Source organism: Oncorhynchus nerka, linkage group LG3 (genome assembly GCF_034236695.1).
Source record: "Oncorhynchus nerka isolate Pitt River linkage group LG3, Oner_Uvic_2.0, whole genome shotgun sequence".
Classification (NCBI taxonomy): Eukaryota; Metazoa; Chordata; class Actinopteri; order Salmoniformes; family Salmonidae; genus Oncorhynchus; species Oncorhynchus nerka.
Window position 1 is genome coordinate 6,152,503 of NC_088398.1, and position 26,188 is coordinate 6,178,690.

At 50.0% G+C, this 26,188-nt stretch overlaps 1 protein-coding gene across 1 annotated transcript in view; it reads left to right on the top strand.

The window, feature by feature from the left end:
- LOC115101166 (ephrin type-B receptor 5-like) overlaps nucleotides 1–26,188 on the top strand; it is a 104,670-nt gene that overhangs the window by 73,140 nt on the left and 5,342 nt on the right. Inside the window, 3 exon segments of the mRNA XM_065007407.1 lie at nucleotides 20,426–20,581; nucleotides 22,829–23,100; nucleotides 23,328–23,409. Coding sequence (XP_064863479.1) covers nucleotides 20,426–20,581; nucleotides 22,829–23,100; nucleotides 23,328–23,409 — 510 coding nt within the window.

Sequence of the window (26,188 nt, forward strand, 5' to 3'; positions counted from 1 at the left end):
GAGGAAAGAGAGACAGACGGGAGAGAGACAGACGAGGAGAGGATAGAGATAGACAGACGGGAGAGACAGAGGAGAGGAAAGAGAGACAGACGGGAGAGAGAGAGAGGAGAGAAAGAGAGACAGACGGGAGAGACAGAGGAGAGGATAGAGATAGACAGACGGGAGAGACGGAGGAGAGGAAAGAGAGACAGATGGGAGAGAGGAGGAGAGGAAAGAGAGACAGACGGGAGAGACGGAGGAGAGAGAGAAAGAGAGACAGGAGAGGGAGAGACGGAGGAGAGGAAAGAGAGACAGACGGGAGAGAGAGGAGGAGAGGATAGAGATACAGACGGGAGAGACGGAGGAGAGGAAAGAGAGAGACAGACGGGAGAGACGGAGGAGAGGAAAGAGAGACAGACGGGAGAGACGGAGGAGAGGAAAGAGATAGACAGACGGGAGAGACGGAGGAGAGGAAAGAGAGAGACAGACGGGAGAGACGGAGGAGAGGAAAGAGATACAGACGGGAGAGAGGGAGGAGAGGAAAGAGAGACAGACGGGAGAGAGGGAGGAGAGAGATAGACAGACGGGAGAGACGGAGGAGAGGAAAGAGAGACAGACGGGAGAGAGGGAGGAGAGGAAAGAGAGACAGAGGAGAGGATAGAGATAGACAGACGGGAGAGACGGAGGAGAGGAAAGAGAGACAGAGGAGAGAGACGGAGGAGAGGAAAGAGAGACAGACGGGAGAGACGGAGGAGAGGATAGAGATAGACAAACGGGAGAGACGGAGGAGAGGAAAGAGAGACAGACGGGAGAGACAGAGGAGAGGAAAGAGAGACAGAGAGAGAGGGATAGAGATAGACAGACAGGAGAGACGGAGGAGAGGAAAGAGAGACAGACGGGAGAGACGGAGGAGAGGAAAGAGAGACAGACGGGAGAGAGGGAAGAGAGGATAGAGATAGACAGACGGGAGAGACGGAGGAGAGGAAAGAGAGACAGACGGGAGAGACGGAGGAGAGGAAAGAGAGACAGACGGGAGAGACAGAGGAGAGGATAGAGATAGACAGACGGGAGAGACGGAGGAGAGGAAAGAGAGACAGACGGGAGAGAGGGAGGAGAGGATAGAGATAGACAGACGGGAGAGACAGAGGAGAGGAAAGAGAGACAGACGGGAGAGACAGAGGAGAGGAAAGAGAGACAGACGGGAGAGACAGAGGAGAGGATAGAGATAGACAGACGTGAGAGACGGAGGAGAGGAAAGAGAGAGAAAGATGGGAGAGAGGGAGGAGAGGATAGAGATAGACAGACGGGAGAGAGGGAGGAGAGGAAAGAGAGACAGACGGGAGAGAGGGAGAAGAGGAAAGAGAGACAGACGGAAGAGAGGGAGGAGAGGAAAGAGAGACAGACGGGAGAGACAGAGGAGAGGAAAGAGAGACAGACGGGAGAGACAGAGGAGAGGAAAGAGATAGACAGACGGGAGAGACGGAGGAGAGGAAAGAGAGACAGACGGGAGAGACAGAGGAGAGGAAAGAGATACAGAAGGGAGAGACAGAGGAGAGGAAAGAGAGACAGACGGGAGAGATGGAGGAGAGGAAAGAGAGACAGACGGGAGAGACGGAGGAGAGGAAAGAGAGACAGACGGGAGAGAGGGGAGAGGATAGAGATACAGACGGGAGAGACAGAGGAGAGGAAAGAGAGACAGACGGGAGAGACGGAGGAGAGGAAAAGAGAGACAGACGGGAGAGAGGGAGGAGAGGAAAGAGATAGACAGACGGGAGAGACAGAGGAGAGGAAAGAGAGACAGACGGGAGAGACGGAGAGAGGAAAGACAGACAGACGGGAGAGACGGAGGAGAGAAAGAGAGAGAGAGGAGAGAGAGAGAGACGGAGGAGAGGAAAGAGAGACAGAGGAGAGGATAGAGATAGACAGACAGGAGAGACGGAGGAGAGGAAAGAGAGACAGACGGGAGAGACGGAGGAGAGGAAAGAGAGACAGACGGGAGAGAGGGAGGAGAGGATAGAGATAGACAGACGGGAGAGACGGAGGAGAGGAAAGAGAGACAGACGGGAGAGACGGAGGAGAGGATAGAGATAGACAGACGGGAGAGACGGAGGAGAGGAAAGAGAGACAGACGGGAGAGAGGGAGGAGAGGATAGAGATAGACAGACGGGAGAGACAGAGGAGAGGAAAGAGAGACAGACGGGAGAGACAGAGGAGAGGAAAGAGAGACAGACGGGAGAGACAGAGGAGAGGATAGAGATAGACAGACGTGAGAGACGGAGGAGAGGAAAGAGAGAGAAAGATGGGAGAGAGGGAGGAGAGGATAGAGATAGACAGACGGGAGAGAGGGAGGAGAGGAAAGAGAGACAGACGGGAGAGAGGGAGAAGAGAGAAAGAGAGACAGAAGAGGAAGAGAGGGAGAGAGGAGGAGAGGAAAGAGAGACAGACGGGAGGGAGGAGAGGATAGAGATAGACAGACGGGAGAGACGGAGGAGAGGAAAGAGAGACAGACGGGAGAGACAGAGGAGAGGATAGAGATAGACAGAGGTGAGAGACGGAGGAGAGGAAAGAGAGAGAAAGACGGGAGAGACAGAGGAGAGGAAAGAGAGACAGACGGGAGAGACGGAGGACAGGTTAGAGACAGACAGAAGGCAGAGACGGAGGAGAGGAAAGAGATACAGAAGGGAGTGACGGAGGAGAGGAAAGAGAGACAGACGGGAGAGAGGGAGGAGAGGATAGAGATAGACAGACGGGAGAGACGGAGGAGAGGAAAGAGAGACAGACGGGAAAGACAGAGGAGAGGATAGAGATAGACAGACGTGAGAGACGGAGGAGAGGAAAGAGAGAGAAAGACGGGAGAGAGGGAGGAGAGGATAGAGATAGACAGACTGGAGAGACAGAGGAGAGGATAGAGATAGACAGACGTGAGAGACGGAGGAGAGGAAAGAGAGAGACAGACGGGAGAGAGGGAGAAGAGGAAAGAGAGACAGACGGAAGAGATGGAGGAGAGGAAAGAGAGACAGACGGGAGGGAGGAAAGGATAGAGATAGACAGACGGGAGAGACGGAGGAGAGGAAAGAGAGACAGACGGGAGAGACAGAGGAGAGGATAGAGATAGACAGACGTGAGAGACGGAGGAGAGGAAAGAGAGAGAAAGACAGGAGAGAGGGAGGAGAGGATAGAGATAGACAGATAGACAGAGGAGAGGAAGAGAGACAGACGGGAGAGAGGAGGAGAAGAAAGAGAGACAGACGGGAGAGAGAGAGAAGAGAGGATAGAGAGACAGACGGGAGAGACAGAGGAGAGGAAAGAGAGACAGACGGGAGAGAGGAGGGAGAGGATAGAGATAGACAGACGGGAGAGACGGAGGAAAGGAAAGAGATACAGACGGGAGAGAGGGAGGAGAGGAAAGAGAGACAGACGGGAGAGAGGGAAGAGAGGAAAGAGATACAGAAGGGAGAGACAGAGGAGAGGAAAGAGAGACAGACGGGAGAGACGGAGGAGAGGAAAGAGAGACAGACGGGAGAGAGGGAGGAGAGGAAAGAGAGACAGATGAGAGAGAGGGAAGAGAGGAAAGAGAGACAGACGGGAGAGACAGAGGAGAGGATAGAGATAGACAGACGTGAGAGACGGAGGAGAGGATAGAGAGAGAAAGACGGGAGAGAGGGAGGAGAGGATAGAGATAGACAGACGTGAGAGACGGAGGAGAGGAAAGAGATAGACAGACGGGAGAGAGGGAGGAGAGGAAAGAGAGACAGACGGGAGGGAGGGAGAAGAGGAAAGAGAGACAGACGGAAGAGAGGGAGGAGAGGAAAGAGAGACAGACGGGAGGGAGGAGAGGATAGAGATAGACAGACGGGGGAGAGGAAAGAGAGACAGACGGGAGAGAGGGAGGAGAGGAAAGAGAGACAGACGGGAGAGAGGGAGGAGAGGATAGAGCTAGACAGACGTGAGAGACGGAGGAGAGGAAAGAGAGAGAAAGACGGGAGAGAGGGAGGAGAGGTTAGAGATAGACAGACTGGAGAGACGGAGGAGAGGAAAGAGAGACAGACGGGAGAGACGGAGGAGAGGAAAGAGAGACAGACGGGAGAGACGGAGGAGAGGAAAGAGAGACAGACGGGAGAGACGGAGGAGAGGAAAGAGAGACAGACGGGAGAGAGGGAGGAGAGGAAAGAGAGACAGACGGGAGAGAGGCAGGAGAGATAGAGATAGACAGACGGGAGAGACGGAGGAGAGGAAAGAGAGACAGACGGGAGAGAGGGAGAGAAGATAGAGATAGACAGACGGGAGAGACGGAGGAGAGGAAAGAGAGACAGACGGGAGAGAGGGAGAGAGGATAGAGATAGACAGATGGGAGAGACGGAGGAGAGGAAAGAGAGACAGACGGGAGAGACAGAGGAGAGGATAGAGATAGACAGACTGGAGAGACGGAGGAGAGGAAAGAGAGACAGATGGGAGAGACAGAGAGAGAGGAAAGAGATAGACAGATGGGAGAGACGGAGGAGAGGAAAGAGAGACAGACAGAGACGGGAGAGACAGAGGAGAGGATAGAGATAGACAGACGGGAGAGACGGAGGAGAGGAAAGAGAGACAGACGGGAGAGACAGAGGAGAGGAAAGAGAGACAGAGGAGACAGAGGGATAGAGATAGACAGACGGGAGAGATGGAGGAGAGGAAAGAGAGACAGACGGGAGAGACGGAGGATAGAGATAGACAGACGGGAGAGACGGAGGGAGGAGAGAAGAGAGACAGATGGGAGAGACAGAGGAGAGGATAGAGATAGACAGACGGGAGAGACGGAGGAGAGGAAAGAGAGACAGACGGGAGAGAGGGAGGAGAGGATAGAGATAGACAGACGGGAGAGACGGAGGAGAGGAGAAAGAGAGACAGACGGGAGAGAGGGAGAGAAGATAGAGATAGACAGACGGGAGAGACGGAGGAGAGGAAAGAGATACAGACGGGAGAGAGGGAGAGAGGATAGAGATAGACAGACGGGAGAGACGGAGGAGAGGAAAGAGAGACAGACGGGAGAGAGGGAGAGAGGATAGAGATAGACAGACGGGAGAGACGGAGGAGAGGAAAGAGAGACAGACGGGAGAGAGGATAGAGATAGACAGACGGGAGAGACGGAGGAGAGGAAAGAGATACAGAAGGGAGAGAGGGAGAAGAGGAAATAGAGACAGACGGAAGAGAGGGAGGAGAGGAAAGAGAGACAGACGGGAGAGAGGGAGGAGAGGTTAGAGACAGACAGACGGGAGAGATGGAGGAGAGGAAAGAGAGACAGACGGGAGAGACAGAGGAGAGGATAGAGATAGACAGACTGGAGAGACGGAGGAGAGGAAAGAGAGACAGATGGGAGAGACAGAGGAGAGGAAAGAGATAGACAGATGGGAGAGACGGAGGAGAGGAAAGAGAGACAGACGGGAGAGACAGAGGAGAGGATAGAGATAGACAGACGGGAGAGACGGAGGAGAGGAAAGAGAGACAGACGGGAGAGACAGAGGAGAGGAAAGAGAACAGAGGAGAGACAGAGGAGAGGATAGAGATAGACAGACGGGAGAGATGGAGGAGAGGAAAGAGAGACAGACGGGAGAGACGGAGGATAGAGATAGACAGACGGGAGAGACGGAGGAGAGGAAAGAGAGACACATGGGAGAGACAGAGGAGAGGATAGAGATAGACAGACGGGAGAGACGGAGGAGAGGAAAGAGAGAGAAAGACGGGAGAGAGAGGAGAGAGAGGATAGAGATAGACAGACGGGAGAGACGGAGGAGAGGAAAGAGAGACAGACGGAGAGAGAGGGAGGAGAGATAGAGATAGACAGACGGGAGAGACGGAGGAGAGGAAAGAGAGACAGACGGGAGAGAGAGGAGAGAGATAGAGATAGACAGACGGGAGAGACGGAGGAGAGGAAAGAGAGACAGACGGGAGAGAGGGAGAGAGGATAGAGATAGACAGACGGGAGAGACGGAGGAGAGGAAAGAGAGACAGACGGGAGAGAGGGAGAGAGGATAGAGATAGACAGACGGGAGAGACGGAGGAGAGAGGAAAGAGATACAGAAGGGAGAGAGAGGAGAAGAGGAAATAGAGACAGACGGGAAGAGAGGGAGGAGAGGAAAGAGAGACAGACGGGAGAGAGGGAGGAGAGGAAGAGACAGACAGACGGGAGAGATGGAGGAGAGGAAAGAGAGACAGACGGGAGAGACAGAGGAGAGGATAGAGATAGACAGACTGGAGAGACGGAGGAGAGGAAAGAGAGACAGATGGGAGAGACAGAGGAGAGGAAAGAGATAGACAGATGGGAGAGACGGAGGAGAGGAAAGAGAGACAGACGGAGAGACAGAGGAGAGGATAGAGATAGACAGACGGGAGAGACGGAGGAGAGGAAAGAGAGAAAGACGGGAGAGACAGAGGAGAGGAAAGAAGACAGAGACAGAGGAGAGGAGAGATAGACAGACGGGAGAGATGGAGGAGAGGAAAGAGAGACAGACGGGAGAGACGGAGGATAGAGATAGACAGACGGGAGAGACGGAGGAGAGGAAAGAGAGACACATGGGAGAGACAGAGGAGAGGATAGAGATAGACAGACGGGAGAGACGGAGGAGAGGAAAGAGAGAGAAGACGGGAGAGGGAGGAGAGGATAGAGATAGACAGACGGGAGAGAGGGAGGAGAGGAAAGAGAGACAGACGGGAGAGAGGCAGGAGAGATAGAGATAGACAGACGGGAGAGACGGAGGAGAGGAAAGAGAGACAGACGGGAGAGAGGGAGAGAAGATAGAGATAGACAGACGGGAGAGACGGAGGAGAGGAAAGAGATACAGACGGGAGAGAGGGAGAGAGGATAGAGATAGACAGACGGGAGAGACGGAGGAGAGGAATGAGAGACAGACGGGAGAGACAGAGGAGAGGAAAGAGAGACAGAGGAGAGGATAGAGATAGACAGACGGGAGAGATGGAGGAGAGGAAAGAGAGACAGACGGGAGAGGGAGGAGGATAGAGATAGACAGACGGGAGAGACGGAGGAGAGGAAAGAGAGACACATGGAGAGACAGAGGAGAGGATAGAGATAGACAGACGGGAGAGACGGGAGAGAGGAAAGAGAGACAGACGGGAGAGACAGAGGAGGGAAAGAGAGACAGAGAGAGATAGAGATAGACAGACGGGAGAGATGGAGGAGAGGAAAGAGAGACAGACGGGAGAGAGGAGGATAGAGATAGACAGACGGGAGAGACGGAGGAGAGGAAAGAGAGAGACACATGGGAGAGACAGAGGAGAGGATAGAGATAGACAGACGGGAGAGACGGAGGAGAGGAAAGAGAGAGAAAGACGGGAGAGAGGGAGGAGAGGATAGAGATAGACAGACGGGAGAGAGGGAGGAGAGGAAAGAGAGACAGACGGGAGAGAGGAGAGGAGAGATAGAGATAGACAGACGGGAGAGACGGAGGAGAGGAAAGAGAGACAGACGGGAGAGAGGAGAGGAGAAGATAGAGATAGACAGACGGGAGAGACGGAGGAGAGGAAAGAGAGAGACAGACGGGAGAGAGGGAGGAGAGGATAGAGATAGACAGACGGGAGAGACGGAGGAGAGGAAAGAGAGACAGAGGGAGAGACAGAGGAGAGGATAGAGATAGACAGACTGGAGAGACGGAGGAGAGGAAAGAGAGACAGATGGGAGAGACAGAGGAGAGGAAAGAGATAGACAGATGGGAGAGACAGGAGGAGAGGAAAGAGATAGACAGACGGGAGAGACAGAGGAGAGGAAAGAGAGACAGACGGGAGAGACAGAGGAGAGGAAAGAGAGACAGACGGAGAGACGGAGGAGAGGAAAGAGAGAGAGGAGAGAGATAGACAGAGGAGAGGAAAGAGAGACAGACGGGAGAGACGGAGGATAGAGATAGACAGACGGGAGAGACGGAGGAGAGGAAAGAGAGACACATGGGAGAGACAGAGGAGAGGATAGAGATAGACAGACGGGAGAGACGGAGGAGAGGAAAGAGAGAGAAAGACGGGAGAGAGGGAGGAGAGGATAGAGATAGACAGACGGGAGAGACGGAGGAGAGGAAAGAGAGACAGACGGGAGAGAGGGAGAGAAGATAGAGATAGACAGACGGGAGAGACGGAGGAGAGGAAAGAGATACAGACGGGAGAGAGGGAGAGAGGATAGAGATAGACAGACGGGAGAGACGGAGGAGAGGAAAGAGAGACAGACGGGAGAGAGGGAGAGAGGATAGAGATAGACAGACGGGAGAGACGGAGGAGAGGAAAGAGAGACAGACGGGAGAGAGGGAGAGAGGATAGAGATAGACAGACGGGAGAGACGGAGGAGAGGAAAGAGATACAGAAGGGAGAGAGGGAGAAGAGGAAATAGAGACAGACGGAAGAGAGGGAGGAGAGGAAAGAGAGACAGACGGGAGAGAGGGAGGAGAGGTTAGAGACAGACAGACGGGAGAGATGGAGGAGAGGAAAGAGAGACAGACGGGAGAGACAGAGGAGAGGATAGAGATAGACAGACTGGAGAGACGGAGGAGAGGAAAGAGAGACAGATGGGAGAGACAGAGGAGAGGAAAGAGATAGACAGATGGGAGAGACGGAGGAGAGGAAAGAGAGACAGACGGGAGAGACAGAGGAGAGGATAGAGATAGACAGACGGGAGAGACGGAGGAGAGGAAAGAGAGACAGACGGGAGAGACAGAGGAGAGGAAAGAGAGACAGAGGAGAGGATAGAGATAGACAGACGGGAGAGATGGAGGAGAGGAAAGAGAGACAGACGGGAGAGACGGAGGATAGAGATAGACAGACGGGAGAGACGGAGGAGAGGAAAGAGAGACACATGGGAGAGACAGAGGAGAGGATAGAGATAGACAGACGGGAGAGACGGAGGAGAGGAAAGAGAGAGAAAGACGGGAGAGAGGGAGGAGAGGATAGAGATAGACAGACGGGAGAGAGGGAGGAGAGGAAAGAGAGACAGACGGGAGGGAGGGAGAAGAGGAAAGAGAGACAGATATGGGAGAGAGGGAGGAGAGGAAAGAGAGACAGATGGGAGGGAGGGAGAAGAGGAAAGAGAGACACATATGGGAGAGACGGAGGAGAGGAAAGAGAGACAGAGGAGAGGATAGAGATAGACAGACGGGAGAGACGGAGGAGAGGAAAGAGAGACGCATATGGGAGAGACGGAGGAGAGGAAAGAGAGACAGAGGAGAGGATAGAGATAGACAGACGGGAGAGACGGAGGAGAGGAAAGAGAGAGAAAGACGGGAGAGAGGGAGGAGAGGATAGAGATAGACAGACGGGAGAGAGGGAGGAGAGGAAAGAGAGACAGACGGGAGGGAGGGAGAAGAGGAAAGAGAGACAGACGGAAGAGAGGGAGGAGAGGAAAGAGAGACAGACGGGAGGGAGGAGAGGATAGAGATAGACAGACGGGAGAGACGGAGGAGAGGAAAGAGAGACAGACGGGAGAGAGGGAGGAGAGGAAAGAGAGACAGACGGGAGAGAGGGAGGAGAGGATAGAGCTAGACAGACGGGAGAGACGGAGGAGAGCAACGAGAGACAGACGGGAGAGACAGATGAGAGGAAAGAGATAGACAGACGGGAGAGACAGAGGAGAGGAAAGAGAGACAGAGGAGAGGAAAGAGATAGACAGACGGGAGAGACGGAGGAGAGGAAAGAGAGACAGACGGGAGAGAGGGAGGAGAGGATAGAGATAGACAGACTTGAGAGACGGAGGAGAGGAAAGAGAGAGAAAGACGGGAGAGAGGGAGGAGAGGATAGAGATAGACAGACAGGAGAGAGCGAGGAGAGGATGGAGAGAGACAGACCGGAGAGAGGGAGGAGGGGATAGCGAGAAAGAGACAGACAGACGGGAGAGACGGAGGAGAGGATAGAGATACAGAAGGGAGAGAGGGAGGAGAGGATAGAGATAGACAGACGGGAGAGACAGAGGAGAGGAAAGAGAGACAGACGGGAGAGACAGAGGAGAGGAAAGAGATAGACAGACGGGAGAGACGGAGGAGAGGAAAGAGAGACAGACGGGAGAGACGGAGGAGAGGAAAGAGAGAGAAAGATGGGAGAGAGGGAGGAGAGGAAAGAGAGAGAAAGATGGGAGAGAGGGAGGAGAGGATAGAGATAGACAGAAGGGAGAGAGGGAGGAGAGGAAAGAGAGACAGACGGGAGAGAGGGAGGAGAGGAAAGAGAGACAGACGGGAGAGAGGGAGGAGAGGAAAGAGAGAGAAAGACGGGAGAGAGGGAGGAGAGGATAGAGATAGACAGACTGGAGAGACGGAGGAGAGGAAAGAGAGACAGACGGGAGAGACAGAGGATAGGATAGAGATAGACAGACGTGAGAGACGGAGGAGAGGAAAGAGAGACAGAGGAGAGGAAAGAGATAGACAGACGGGAGAGACAGAGGAGAGGAAAGAGAGACAGACGGGAGAGAGGGAGGAGAGGATAGAGATAGACAGACGGGAGAGATGGAGGAGAGGAAAGAGAGACAGACGGGAGAGAGGGAAGAGAGGATAGAGATAGACAGACAGGAGAGAGGGAGGAGAGGATGGAGAGAGACAGACCGGAGAGAGGGAGGAGGGATAGCGAGAAAGAAGGGAGAGAGGGAGAGAGGATATAGAGAGACAGAGGGAGAGAGGGAGGAGAGGATAGAGATCGACAGACGAGAGAGATGGAGGAGAGGAAAGAGAGAGAAAGACGGGAGAGAGGGAGGAGAGGATAGAGATAGACAGACAGGAGAGAGGGAGGAGAGGATGGAGAGAGACAGACCGGAGAGAGGGAGGAGGGGATAGCGAGAAAGAGACAGACAGACGGGAGAGACGGAGGAGAGGATAGAGATACAGAAGGGAGAGAGGGAGGAGAGGATAGAGATAGACAGACGGGAGAGACAGAGGAGAGGAAAGAGAGACAGACGGGAGAGACAGAGGAGAGGAAAGAGAGAGAAAGATGGGAGAGAGGGAGGAGAGGAAAGAGAGAGAAAGATGGGAGAGAGGGAGGAGAGGATAGAGATAGACAGAAGGGAGAGAGGGAGGAGAGGAAAGAGAGACAGACGGGAGAGAGGGAGGAGAGGAAAGAGAGACAGACGGGAGAGAGGGAGGAGAGGAAAGAGAGAGAAAGACGGGAGAGAGGGAGGAGAGGATAGAGATAGACAGACTGGAGAGACGGAGGAGAGGAAAGAGAGACAGACGGGAGAGACAGAGGATAGGATAGAGATAGACAGACGTGAGAGACGGAGGAGAGGAAAGAGAGACAGAGGAGAGGAAAGAGATAGACAGACGGGAGAGACAGAGGAGAGGAAAGAGAGACAGACGGGAGAGAGGGAGGAGAGGATAGAGATAGACAGACGGGAGAGATGGAGCAGAGGAAAGAGAGACAGACGGGAGAGAGGGAAGAGAGGATAGAGATAGACAGACAGGAGAGAGGGAGGAGAGGATGGAGAGAGACAGACCGGAGAGAGGGAGGAGGGGATAGCGAGAAAGAAGGGAGAGAGGGAGGAGGATATAGAGAGACTGACGGGAGAGAGGGAGGAGAGGATAGAGATCGACAGACGAGAGAGATGGAGGAGAGGAAAGAGAGACAGACGGGAGAGAGGGAGGAGAGGATAGAGATAGACAGACGGGAGAGATGGAGGAGAGGAAAGAGAGAGAAAGACGGGAGAGAGGGAGGAGAGGAAAGAGAGACAGACGGGAGGAGAGGAAAGAGAGACAGATGGGAGAGAGGTAGGAGAGGAAAAAGAGACAGACGGGAGAGAGGTAGGAGAGGAAAGAGAGAGAAAGGCGGGAGAGAGGGAGGAGAGGAAAGAGAGACAGATGGGAGAGAGGTAGGAGAGGAAAAAGAGACAGACGGGAGAGACGGAGGAGAGGATAGAGAGACAGACAGGAGAGAGGGAGGAGAGGATGGAGAGAGACAGACCGGAGAGAGGGGGGAGGGGATAGCGAGAAAGAGACAGACAGACGGGAGAGAGGGAGGAGAGGATAGAGATCGACAGACGAGAGAGACGGAGGAGAGGATAGAGATAGACAGACGGGAGAGACAGAGGAGAGGAAAGAGAGACAGACGGGAGAGACAGAGGAGAGGAAAGAGAGACAGACGGGAGAGACAGAGGAGAGGAAAGAGATAGACAGACGGGAGAGACAGAGGAGAAGAAAGAGAGACAGACGGGAGAGACAGAGGAGAGGAAAGAGATAGACAGACGGGAGAGACGGAGGAGAGGAAAGAGAGACAGACGGGAGAGACAGAGGAGAGGAAAGAGATAGACAGACGGGAGAGACGGAGGAGAGGAAAGAGAGACAGACGGGAGAGAGGGAGGAGAGGATAGAGATAGACAGACGGGAGAGACAGAGGAGAGGATAGAGATAGACAGACGGGAGAGACGGAGGAGAGGATAGAGATAGACAGACGGGAGAGAGGGAAGAGAGGATAGAGATAGACAGACGGGAGAGACAGAGGAGAGGAAAGAGAGACAGACGGGAGAGACAGAGGAGAGGAAAGAGAGACAGAGGAGAGGAAAGAGATAGACAGACGGGAGAGACGGAGGAGAGGAAAGAGAGACAGAGGAGAGGAAAGAGAGACAGAGGAGAGGATAGAGATAGACAGACGGGAGAGATGGAGCAGAGGAAAGAGAGACAGACGGGAGAGAGGGAAGAGAGGATAGAGATAGACAGACAGGAGAGAGGGAGGAGAGGATGGAAGAGAGAGAGAGAGGAGAGGAGGAGATAGAAAGAAGGGAGAGACAGAGGAGGATAAGAGATAGACAGACGGGAGAGACAGAGGAGAGGAAAGAGATAGACAGACAGGAGAGACAGAGGAGAGGAAAGAGAGACAGACAGAGACAGAGGAGAGGAAAGAGATACACAGACGGGAGAGACAGAGGAGAAGAAAGAGAGACAGAGGGAGAGACAGAGGAGAGAAAGAGATAGACAGACGGGAGAGACAGAGGAGAAAGAGAAGAGAGAGACAGAGGAGAGGAAAGAGATAGACAGACGGGAGAGACGGAGGAGAGGAAAGAGAGACAGACGGGAGAGACGGAGGAGAGGAAAGAGAGAGAAAGACGGGAGAGAGGGAGGAGAGGAAAGAGAGACAGAGGAGAGGAAAGAGATAGACAGACGGGAGAGACAGAGGAGAGGAAAGAGAGACAGACGGGAGAGAGGGAGGAGAGGATAGAGATAGACAGACAGGAGAGAGGGAGGAGAGGATGGAGAGAGACAGACCGGAGAGAGGGAGGAGGGGATAGCGAGAAAGAAGGGAGAGAGGGAGGAGGATATAGAGAGACTGACGGGAGAGAGGGAGGAGAGGATAGAGATCGACAGACGAGAGAGATGGAGGAGAGGAAAGAGAGACAGACGGGAGAGAGGGAAGAGAGGATAGAGATAGACAGACAGGAGAGAGGGAGGAGAGGATGGAGAGAGACAGACCGGAGAGAGGGAGGAGGGGATAGCGAGAAAGAAGGGAGAGAGGGAGGAGGATATAGAGAGACTGACGGGAGAGAGGGAGGAGAGGATAGAGATCGACAGACGAGAGAGATGGAGGAGAGGAAAGAGAGACAGACGGGAGAGACAGAGGAGAGGAAAGAGAGAGAAAGGCGGGAGAGAGGGAGGAGAGGAAAGAGAGACAGACGGGAGAGAGGGAGGAGAGGAAAGAGAGACAGATGGGAGAGAGGTAGGAGAGGAAAAAGAGACAGAAGGGAGAGACGGAGGAGAGGAAAGAGAGACAGACGGGAGAGACGGAGGAGAGGAAAGAGAGACAGACAGAAGGGAGAGACAGAGGAGAGGAAAGAGAGACAGACGAGAAGAGGAGAGGAAAGAGAGAGAAAGGAGAGAGAGGAGGAGAGGAAAGAGAGACAGACGGGAGAGAGGGAGGAGAGGAAAGAGAGACAGATGGGAGAGAGGTAGGAGAGGAAAAAGAGACAGAAGGGAGAGACGGAGGAGAGGAAAGAGAGACAGACGGGAGAGACGGAGGAGAGGAAAGAGAGACAGACAGAAGGGAGAGACAGAGGAGAGGAAAGAGAGACAGACGGGAGAGACAGAGGAGAGGAAAGAGATAGACAGACGGGAGAGAGTGAGGAGAGGATAGACAGAGACAGAAGGGAACAAGATATTTGCTCATGGAACCATGTGTGTTCATGTCTCCTGTTTGTGGCTGCATCTGCACTAGGACAAATCTGTGTGTGCGTGTGTGTGTGTCAGATTAGAATGCTGGGAGCAAAAGAGAGAATGAGGACATAAGAGAGAGATAGCGGGAGAGAGGGCAGAGAGAGAGAGAAGGAGAAATTGGGTCAGTGATCTAAATACCAAGTACCATGTCAACGGCATTTCATTACCATCCATCCATCCATCCATCCATCTCTCTCTCTCTCTCTCTCTCTCTCTCTCTCTCTCTCTCCCTTTGTTTATGCCTATTATTCCCCTTTGGTTCTTTCCAATCTTTCTCTCTTCTTGTCTTTAGCTCTCTTTCATTGTGTCCCTCTCTTTTTCTCTGCCACCATTTCAGTCCCATCCCCCGTTCCTTTCTACTCCCTCTAGCCCTCTCTCTCTCTCTCTCTCTCTCTCTCTCTCTCTCTCTCTCTCTCTTGGTCAGTGTTAATGCATTGCAGTGTCCACTACTGTTTGTTAATGTGTGATTATTATTGACTCATTCTCCTCCCCCATCCTCTATTACTTCAGTACCTACCTCTCTCTCCCTCCCTTTTCCTCACCCTCCCTCTCCCTTCCTTCCTCCTTCCCTCAGTATAGTGAGTGGTAATGTAAAGACATGTGGGCCTCCTCCTTCCCTCAGTATAGTGAGTGGTAATGTAAAGACATGCGGGCCTCCTCCTTCCCTCAGTATAGTGAGTGGTAATGTAAAGACATGCGGGCCTCCTCCTTCCCTCAGTATAGTGAGTGGTAATGTAAAGACATGCGGGCCTCCTCCTTCCCTCAGTATAGTGAGTGGTAATGTAAAGACATGCGGGCCTCCTCCTTCCCTCAGTATATTGAGTGGTAATGTAAAGACATGTGGGCCTCCTCCTTCCCTCAGTATAGTGAGTGGTAATGTAAAGACATGTGGGCCTCCTCCTTCCCTCAGTATATTGAGTGGTAATGTAAAGACATGTGGACCTCCTCCTTCCCTCAGTATAGTGAGTGGTAATGTAAAGACATGTGGGCCTCCTCCTTCCCTCAGTATAGTGAGTGGTAATGTAAAGACATGTGGGCCTCCTCCTTCCCTCAGTATAGTGAGTGGTAATGTAAAGACATGTGGGCCTCCTCCTTCCCTCAGTATAGTGAGTGGTAATGTGAAGACAATGTGGGCCTCCTCCTTCCCTCACTATAGTGAGTGGTAATGTAAAGACATGTGGGCCTCCTCCTTCCCTCAGTATAGTGAGTGGTAATGTAAAGACATGTGGGCCTCCTCCTTCCCTCAGTATAGTGAGTGGTAATGTGAAGACAATGTGGGCCTCCTCCTTCCCTCAGTATAGTGAGTGGTAATGTAAAGACATACAGGCCTCCAGTTCATAATAGACATAAGCTGTATTAACCGTCCATTGTGAGGGCAGGAGAGGGAGCAGTAATAGAAGCTGTGTGATTGGCTGAGAGGGGTGAAGGGGAGGGCAAATAAAAAGTGTGGGTTATTGTTGGCAATAGAAACAGCGGGGGAAGTTTTGTAGTGAAGTCGTGTTCCGTGTCACAGCCCTATAGAACACATCTGGTAATGTGTGCCAGAGACATGAAAGATGGATGGAACAATTCCCTTTTCTCTCCACTCCTCTACCAGTACTTCTTCTCTCTCTTTCTAACCCCTTTCCTCCTCTCTTTCCTCTTTCCTCGTCTTTCCTCCTCTTTCCTCCTTTCTCCTCCTCTCTGCTCCTCTCTCCTCCTCTCTCCTTCTCTCTGCTCCTCTCTCGTCCTCTCTCCTTCTCTCTGCTCCTCTCTCGTCCTCTCTCCTCCTCCCTGCTCATCTTTTCTCCTCCCTGCTCCTCTCTCCTCCTCTCTCCTCTTATCTGCTCCTCTCTCCTCCTCTCTCGTCCTCTCTCCTCCTCCCTGATCCTCTTTTCTCCTCCCTGCTCCTCTCTCCTCCTCTCTCCTCTTCTCTGCTCCTCTCTCCCCCCTCTCCCCCTCTCTCCTCCTCTCTCCCCCTCTCTCCCCCTCTCTCCTCCTCCTTGCTCCTCTTTCCTCCTCTCTCCTCTCTTGTCCTCTCTCCTCCTCCCTGCTCCTCTTTCCTCCTCTCTCCTCTCTTGTCCTCTCTCCTCTCTTGTCCTCTCTCCTCCTCCCCCTGCTCCTCTTTCCTCCTCTCTCCTCCTCTCTCCTCCTCTCTCCTCTTCTCTGCTCCTCTCTCATCCTCTCTCGTCCTCTCTCCTCCTCTCTCCTCTTCTCTGCTCCTCTCTCCTCCTCTCTTGTCCTCTCTCCTCCTCCCTGCTCCTCTGTTCTCCTCCCTGCTCCTCTCTCCTCCTCTCTCCTCTTCTCTGCTCCTTTCTCCCCCTCTCTCCCCCTCTCTCCTCCTCCCTGCTCCTCTTTCCTCCTCTCTCCTCTCTTGTCCTCTCTCCTCCTCCCTGCTCCTCTTTCCTCCTCTCTCCTCCTATCTCCTCCTCTCTGCTCCTCTCTCATCCTCTCTCGTCCTCTCTCCTACTCTCTCCTACTCTCTCCTCCTCTCTCATACTCTCTCCTCTCTCCTCCTCTCCTCCTCTTTCCTCCTCTCTCCTCCTCTCTCCTACTCTCTCCTGCTCTTTCCTACTCTCTCCTACTCTCTCCTCCTCTCTCCTACTCTCTCGTCCTCTCTCACCCTCTTTCCTCCTCTCTCCTACTATCTCATCCTCTCTCGTCCTCTTTCCTCCTCTCTCCTACTCTCTCCTCCGCCCTCTGTCTGTCCCTTTTCTTCTTTCCTCTTTTCCACTAGCAAGTTCTCTCTCTCTCTCTCTCTCTCTCTCTTTCTCCATCTCTCTCCCTGTCTCTCTCTATCTCCCTCCCTCTCTCTATCTTCCCACCCGTCTCCGACTTCACGCCTGTGTCTGAGAGTAGATCTGTGCACTTCCAGACAAGTGAGAACACAGGAAGCCTTTTATCTGTTTAAACATCTCCCCTGTCTCTCTACGTCTCCTCTATTTTCTCTCTCTATTTTACTGTCTCCCTGTACACATGCATTCTCTCAAACACACCCACAGACGCATACACACACACACAGACGCACACTCACACACACCTCTTGTCAACCTTTGGAGGTGGTACATGCTGGTGAAAAGGTTATCTAAATAAGGTCAGAGGACGTGAGAGGTGTTCACCGCAGCAGAGCACTCAGACCACCATGTCCAAGGACCGTCACACACGCACACAATGGCAGATACACACACACACACACACACACACACACACACACACACACACACACACAATGACAGATACACACACACACACACACACACACAATGACAGATACACACACACACACACACACACACACACACAATGACAGATACACACACACACACACACACACAATGACAGATACACACACACACACACACACACACACACACACAATGACAGATAAACACACCTTTTTCTTTCTCTCTCTTTATCTCACTCTGTGTCTGTCTCATAAACCCCCGTATTTATCACCTAACATAATGAACAGACCATGCTAAAAGTGTTCGGGGGAATATTTTCAAGAATGAAAAAACAACGTTTTTTATACGATCTCATATGACTCATAACACGATGTCTCTCTCGCTCTCTCTATCTCTCGCTCTCTCTCTCTCTCTCTCTCTCTCGCTCTCTGCAACAGCAGACACTTATTAGACAGAGACATGCACTCTTCAAGTCTGGAACAGCATTCATAGACACACTTACTGTAGGTGTTCTGTTACTCTCTGACTCGTACAGACTCTGTCTCTACACACAGACTGAATCAGAACCGTAGAGACACTCAGGGCCTGACTCTGCTTGAGAAGACATGTCGTTCACTGTGCAGTGTGCACACTCCTAGGCAGAATCAGACACTGTCCTAGGCGATCTCAAACACTCAGGGCCCAGCTCTACACTTAATCACGGCCTTACAGTAAGTGCATTCTAGAAAACAAGGCAGAATCTCTCAGTTCAGAGAGAGTTACAGTATAGGGAGAATCTCTCACTGCATTACTGTCACGACTTCCACCGGAGTCGGTCCCTCTCCTTGTTCCAGCTGCGTTCGGCGGTCGACGTCACCGGCATTCTAGCCATCGCCAATCCACTTTTAATTTTCCATTTGTTTTGTCTTTGTTTTCTACACACCTGGTTTCAATCCCCCCATTACATGTTCATTATTTAACCATCTGGTTTCCCGCATGTTTGTGTGCATGTTTGGTTTATTGTTTACTGACGGCTGGTATTTTGTTGCCGGGTTTTGTTATTATTGTTAATACGTACCGGTATTTTTACCGCACCATAGTATTGTGTTAATACTGGTGTTGTCTTCAATTAAATACCTTGTCCACGCATCTCAGCTCTCCTGCGCCTGACTCCTTTCACCAGTTACCCACAGCCTTGACAATTATAGTAAGTTCAGAGAGAGCTACAGTATAGGCAGAATATCTCACTGCATTACAGTACGTTCAGAGAGAGCTACAGTATAGGCAGAATAGCTCACTGCATTACAGTACGTTCAGAGAGAGCTACAGTATAGGCAGAATAGCTCACTGCATTACAGTACGTTCAGAGAGAGCTACAGTATAGGCAGAATAGCTCACTGCATTACAGTACGTTCAGAGAGAGCTACAGTATAGGCAGAATATCTCACTGCATTACAGTACGTTCAGAGAGAGCTACAGGATAGGTGTAAGGTTCTGGATTTATTTTCTTAGTCAACCTTGTGTTCTGTTTCTTTGTGTTCTTGAACATAGCTCTGTCTTTCATTTTTGTTCATTGATTTCACCTGTGTTAGTTACTCACCTGGTCTCATCAGCTCCTTACTTAGTTCAGTTCATTCTGTTTGTGCCTTTGTGAGGTATTGTTTGTTTTGACTCAACTAAGCTTTTTCCTAGCTTGTTTGTGAGGACTAGCCAGTCCTAGTTTTGATTCACCTGCCTTTTTGCCTACCTGTGTATGACCATTGCTTGCCCGTGACCACGAGTCCTGCCTTCTGGGAAGGCAAAATAAACACCTGCCGCGCTCTGCGCGTGAATCTATACCTTTTCCTCCTGAGAATTCATTACAATAGGCAGAATCTCTCACTGCATGACAGTAAGTTCAGACAGAGTTACATTATAGGCAGTAAGTACATTCTACCTTCAGGACTACATTAACGGCAGTCATATTAACACACGTTCACACTTTACTGTAATCTCAAGTGCACTGGGCTACATACATGCCATTACTCTTTAAGTGCGTGTGTGTCTATGTCTGCACTTGTGTTTGGTGTCTGTGCGTGTGTGTGTGTGTGTGTGTGTGTGTGTGTGTGTGTGTGTGTGTGTGTGTGTGTGTGTGTGTGTGTGTGTGAAATGACAGAACAGCCCATGCTATTGCAGCAGCAAATGAGGATCCCTAATGAATACAAATACAATTACAAATTGTTACAGCACCTCTCCATCACTGCTGAGGCTATGTGATGAAAGCATTGGATTGTTATTTCTTAGTCTGCTATGCTTGGTTCCCTCAGAGAAGGGTCAGGGTAGTTCATTTCAGGAGCAGCCCATTCCTATCTGTTTGGTTTGGTTAGCTGGCTTGGTTTTGCTTCGGAAGGCAACCATATTATAAACAAGTAATTTAATGATTTTATCTGTCTATTATTCACTATTAAGGGCAGACAGTGGAATGTTGAGGTCACAAGTCACTGGTATATTCATAAAACAACACTCACATTGATATGACTGAAACTAGGCCACAAAATGACAATTGTGATTTATTAAGTCTAGGGGTTTTCTTTTGAAGCAGTCGTTTAGTCAGCTGAATCTTATTCAGAGTGCCGGCAACTAATAATGTTATATTTGGAATAGACAAGTAGAGTATGATCTGTACAGCATAAATACATTACATTACATTTAAATTAATTGATTATTGTTCACTAACATATGTTGTGCCTTACTTTCTAAGCCCCATTTGTCTCCCCAGTCCCCATCCCTCTTTCTCTGTCTTTCTCTGACATCACTCATTCTCTCTATCTGTCCCTGAGACATGATCATGTGTCAACTGGAGTTGATGAGTGCTGTTTTAATGTGTTGATCCTGGCACTAGTACTGACCCAAAAATGTGTCTTTCTCTCTCTCTCTCTCTCTCTCTCTCTCTCTCTCTCTCTCTCTCTCTCTCTCTGTCTGTCTGTCTGTCTGTCTGTCTGTCTGTCTGTCTGTCTGTCTGTCTGTCTGTCTGTCTGTCTGTCTGTCTGTCTGTCTGTCTGTCTGTCTGTCTGTCTGTCTCTCTCTCTCTCTCTCTCTCTCTCTCTCCCTCTCTCTCACCCTGTCTCTCTCTCTCTCTCCCTCTCTCTCACCCTGTCTCTCTCTCTCTCTCTGCAGAATGTCCAGTGGGGTACTTTAAGTCGGTGTTGGGTTCGGTTCCGTGTTCAGTGTGTCCGTCTAACAGCAGAACCAGTCAGGAGGGATCGCGTGTGTGTGAGTGTCGCAGTGGCTTCTACAGAGCACCAGCCGACGTCAACTCCTCCACCTGCACAAGTGAGCTGTGTGTGTGTGTGTGTGTGTGTGTGTGTGTGTGTGTGTGTGTGTGTGTGTGTGTGTGTGTGTGTGTGTGTGTGTGTGTGTGTGTGTGTGTGTGTGTGTGTGTGTGTGTGTGTGTGTGTGTGTGTGTGTGTGTGTGTGTGTGTGTGTGTGTGTGTGCGACACAGATTAGCTACATGCACTAGCAGCATTACGTAACAAATAGATCTGTCTGATTGAAAAGCTTTCACCTTTGTTGAGACGTAACATATATATTTAGTCATTTAGCCGATGCTTTTACCCAGAGATAAGTATCTACTTCAGCACATATAATATACACAGTGCTTTCAGAAAGTATTCACACCCCCTGACTTATTCCACATTTTGTTGTGTTACAGCCTGAATTCAAAATGGATTAAATTGATTTTTTTCACTCACCCATCTATACACAGTTCTCCATAACGACAGTGAATTTTTGTAAATACAGAAATATGTTATTTACATAAGTATTCAAACCCCTGAGTCAATGCATGTTGGAATAACATTTGGCAGCGATTACAGCTGTGAGTCTTTGCACAATATTTGAGGCTTATAATATTTGCACATTATTCTTTTTAAAAATCTTTAAGATCTGTGAAGTTTGTTGTTCATCATTGCTAGACAGACATTTTCAAGTCTTGCCATAGATTTTCAAGACGATTTAAGTCAAAACTGTAACTACACCACTCAGGAACATTCACTGTGTTCTTGGTAAGCCACTCCAGTGTTAGGAACACCTTCCTAATATTGAGTTGCACCCCCCTTTTGCCCTCAGAACAGCCTGAATTAGTCGGGCGGGGCATGCTCTCTACAAGGTGTTGAAAGTGTTCCACAGGGATGCTGGCCCATGTTGACTCCAATGCTTCCCACAGTTGTCATGTTGGCTGGATGTTCTTGGGTGGTGGACCATTCTTGACCACACACAGGAAACTGTTAAGTGTGGAAAAACGCAGCAGCGTTGCAGTTCTTGAAACACTAAAACCGGTGCGCTCGGCACCTACTACCATACCCCGTTCAAAGACACTTAAATATTTTGTCTTGCCCATTCACTCTCTGAATGGACTCTCACAATCTATGCATTAATTATCTCAAGGCTTAAAAATCCTTCTTTACACTGATTGAAGTGGATTTAACAAGTGACATCTGTGATGTGTTGTGTTTGCCCCAAAGATAACACTTTGTATTCAGGACATAAAGTAATTTTTTTGCAGTATTACTTTAGTGCCTTGTTGCAAACAGGATGCATGTTTTGGAATATTTGTATTCTGTACAGGCTTCTGTCTTTTCACTCTGTCAATTAGATTAGTATTGTGGAGTAACTACAATGTTGTTGATCCATCCTCAGTTTCTTTTCCTGTCATTAAACTGTTGTAAAGTCACCATTGGCCTCATGGTAAAATAAATCCCTGAGTGGTTTCCTTCTTCTCTGGCAACTGAGTTATGAAGGATGCCTGTATCTTTGTAGTGACTGGGTGTATTGAGACACCACCCAAAGTGTCATTAATAACTTCACCATGCTCAAAGGAATATTCAATGTCTGCTTTTTTTACCCATCTACCAAAAGCTGCATATCTTTACGAGGCATTGGAAAATCTCCCTGGTCTTTGTGGTTGAAATTCACTGCTTGACTGAGGGACCTTACAGATAATTGTATGTACGGGGTACAGTGATGAGGTAGTCATTTTAGAAATCATGATAAACACTATTATTGCTCACAGAGTCCATGCAACTTATGTGACTTGTTAAGCAACATTTTACTCCTAAAGTTTCTTTAGGATTGCCATATAGGCCAGTGACTCAATTGTATCCATTTTAAATTCAGATTGAAACACAAGAACATGTTGAAAAGGTCAAGGGGTGAACTTTCCGAAGGCACTCATCCCTCTAATTTGCCCTTCTCTTTCCTTCCATCTTTCTCCCTCCCTTACTGTCTCTCTCTCCTTCCTTCCCTTCTTATCCATCTCTCTCTTCCTTCCTACATGACATTTAAAGATTATTATTAGATTATTGTTCACTAACATATATTGTGCCTTACTTTCTAAGCCCCATTTGTCTCCTCTCTTTCTGTCTCTCTCTGACATCACTCATTCTCTCTATCTGTCCCTGAGATATGATCATGTGTCAACTGGAGTTGATGAGTGCTGTTTTAATGTGTTGATTCTGGCACTAGTACTGACCCAAAGAGGTTCAAAATGTTTAATCTCTATATCTCTCTCCCCCCTCCAGGCTCTCCCTCTGCTCCGACCTCTGTCTCCTGGGAGTATGAGAGTAGTGATGGTGGGGTGTCTCTGCGCTGGCGCCCTCCACTGGACATGGGTGGTCGTAGCGAGGTGTGGTATGGGGTGGTGTGTAGGATCTGTCCCTCGGCCACCTTCACCGTCCCGGGGGCGTGCTCCTGGTGTGGAGAGGCGGTCACCTTCGCCCCATCCCAGACGGGCATCAAGCAGACCAAGGTCACCCTCAACAACCTGCTCACCAGAGTCACCTACCTTATACAGGTATGACTACAACTCCCATGAGTACTAGAGTTAACTATCTCATACAGGTAGAACTACAACTTCCCTGATCACCTACCCCCTATAGACACTACATTTCCCATCACCTACCTCATACAGGTATAAAACTTGTGCATTAGAGTCACCTACCTCATATAGATACTGGATTAAATATACATCCACTTAGTTAACCTAACCTTGTCTTGATTTTTCCTGCTGTTGATTGACAGGTGCAAGCAGTCAATGATGTCTCAGCTCTGAGTCCTTTCCCGCCTCAATTCATCAGCATCAATTTCACTACTAGCCAATCAGGTGAGAGCATGAGTCAGGCTTAAAGGGCCCTTCTGCCACTTTTCATCTCCAGCACCAAACCAGTGTCTACATACATGAAAACAGCGTTTCTATGATCTGTGGTTAAAAGGCTTCTCTGTTACATTACACTGTAGGATTAAAAGTCATTTTCAAATCCTGCAAGAAGTTTCTAGTCTTGCTCCCCACGTCACCGTGAATCTCATAGTGTTTGAAAATCACTTTTTTTTTTTTTTTTTTTTTACTTTTTAGCTTCATATTTTTTTCAACAAAATTTAGAAATGCGCCGTTTTCACAAACTCAGGACACTGTCTTTCAAAGATAATTTGTAAAAATACTAATAACTTCACAGATCTTCATTGTAAAGGGTTTAAACACTGTTTCCCATGCTTGTTCAATGAACCATAAACAATTAATGAACATGCACCTGTGGAACGGTCATTAAGACACTAACAGCTTACAGACGGTAGGCAATTAAGGTCACAGTTATGAAAACTTAAAGAGGCCTTTCTACTGACTCTGAAAAACACCAAAAGAAAGATACCCAGGGTCTCTGCTCATCTGCGTGAACGTGCCTTAGGCATGCTGCAAGGAGGAATGAGGACTGCAGATGTGGCCAGGGAAATAAATTGCAATGTCTGTACTGTGAGACGCCTAAGACAGCACTACAGGGAGACAGGATGGACAGTGGCAGACCACGTGTAACAACACCTGGACAGGATCGGTACATCCGAACATCACACCTGCGGGACAGGTACAGGATGGCAACAACAATTGCCCGAATTACACCAGGAACACACAATCCCTCCATCAGTGCTCAGACTGTCCACAATAGGCTGAGAGAGGCTGGACTGAGGGCTTGTAAGCCTGTTGTAAAGCAGGTCCTCACCAGACATCACTGGCAACAACGTCGCCTACGGGCACAAACCCACCGTCGCTGGACCAGACAGGACTGGCAAAAGATGCTCTTCACTGACGAGTCGCGGTTTTGTCTCACCAGTGGTGATGGTCGGATTTGGGTTTATCGTCGAAGGAATTAGCGTTACACCGAGCCCTGTACTCTGGAGCGGGATCGATTTGGAGGTGGAGGGTCCGTCATGGTCTGGGGCGGTGTGTCACAGCATCATTGGACTGAACTTGTTGTCATTGCAGGTAATCTCAACGCTGTGCGTTACAGGGAAGACATCCTCCTCCCTCATGTGGTACCCTTCCTGCAGGCTCATCCTGACATGACCCTCCAGCATGACAATGCCACCAGCCATACTGCTCGTTCTGTGCGTGATTTCCTGCAAGACAGGAATGTCTGTGTTCTGCCATGGCCAGCGAAGAGCCCGGATCTCAATCCCATTGAGCATGTCTGGGACCTGTTGGATCGGAGGGTGAGGGCTAGGGCTGCCCCCCCCCCAAGAAATGTCCTGGAAGTTTCAGGTGCCTTGGTGGAAGAGTGGGGTAACATCTCACAGCAAGAACTGTCAAATCTGGTGGTGTGTGTGTGTGTGTGTGTGTGTGTGTGTGTGTGTGTGTGTGTGTGTGTGTGTGTGTGTGTGTGTGTGTGTGTGTGTGTGTGTGTGTGTGTGTGTGTGTGTGTGTGTGTGTGTGTGTGTGTGTGTGTGTGTGTGTGTGTGTGTGTGCGCTAGCGCGCGTCAGTTTGAGTATGGGTCTATCTCTCTCTCTTTTCTGCTCTCCATCTTTTCCAGTCCTGCTCTCTGAACTCAATATCACATTATGCTCAGAAGAATAGAGAGGGAGAGAGTTTACAGGACGGAGAGAGGGAGAGAGTTTACAGGAGGAGAGAGAGTTTACAGGACAGAGAGAGGGTTTACAGTACGGAGAGAGGGAGAGAGTTTACAGGACAGAGAGAGGGAGAGAGTTTACAGTACGGAGAGAGGGAGAGAGTTTACAGGACAGAGAGAGGGAGAGAGTTTACAGGACGGAGAGAGGGAGAGAGTTTACAGGACGGAGAGAGGGAGAGAGTTTACAGGACGGAGAGAGGGAGAGAGTTTACAGGACAGAGAGAGGGAGAGAGTTTACAGGACGGAGAGAGGGAGAGAGTTTACAGGACGGAGAGAGGGAGAGAGTTTACAGGACAGAGAGAGGGAGAGAGTTTACAGGACGGAGAGAGGGAGAGAGTTTACAGGACAGAGAGGGAGAGAGTTTACAGGACGGAGAGAGGGAGAGAGTTTACAGGACGGAGAGAGGGAGAGAGTTTACAGGACGGAGAGAGGGAGAGAGTTTACAGACAGACAGTTTAGACAGACAGTTTATAGACAGACAGAGAGAAACCTGTAACTTTTAATTAGCTATTTTCCTCCCTTTGAAAATAAATAATTTCTTATAGCCAATTATTTTTAATTCCCCATACGGGCAGAGATCTGCTAATAAAGGTATTATTATTACCCTCTATTTGTGTTGCCTTCTGTGAGTTAGAGAAAGCATTTGGAGTTGTGAAATGACATTAATTCTAATAGATATGACCATTGTAACCAGTCATACTGAGCCTGTTCCCAGCCGTGGTGGCACAGCTAAGTCTGGAAGGCAAGTCCATACCACAGATAGAACAATGAGACAGATATTTCAATGTATAAATGGGAAGCATCTGGTTGGCGTTTCAACTCTACCAAATATGGTGATTTGAGTAAGGCCAGTGGCTGAGAATCTGCTCATTTTCTCACCGATTAAACATTTGATCTCCATACAGTTTTCCGTTTCCAAAACAATAATATGTAACAAACAGTGGAGTGCGTTTTGTAGACTTTACGCTTTGCCAACGTTTCTAAAAATG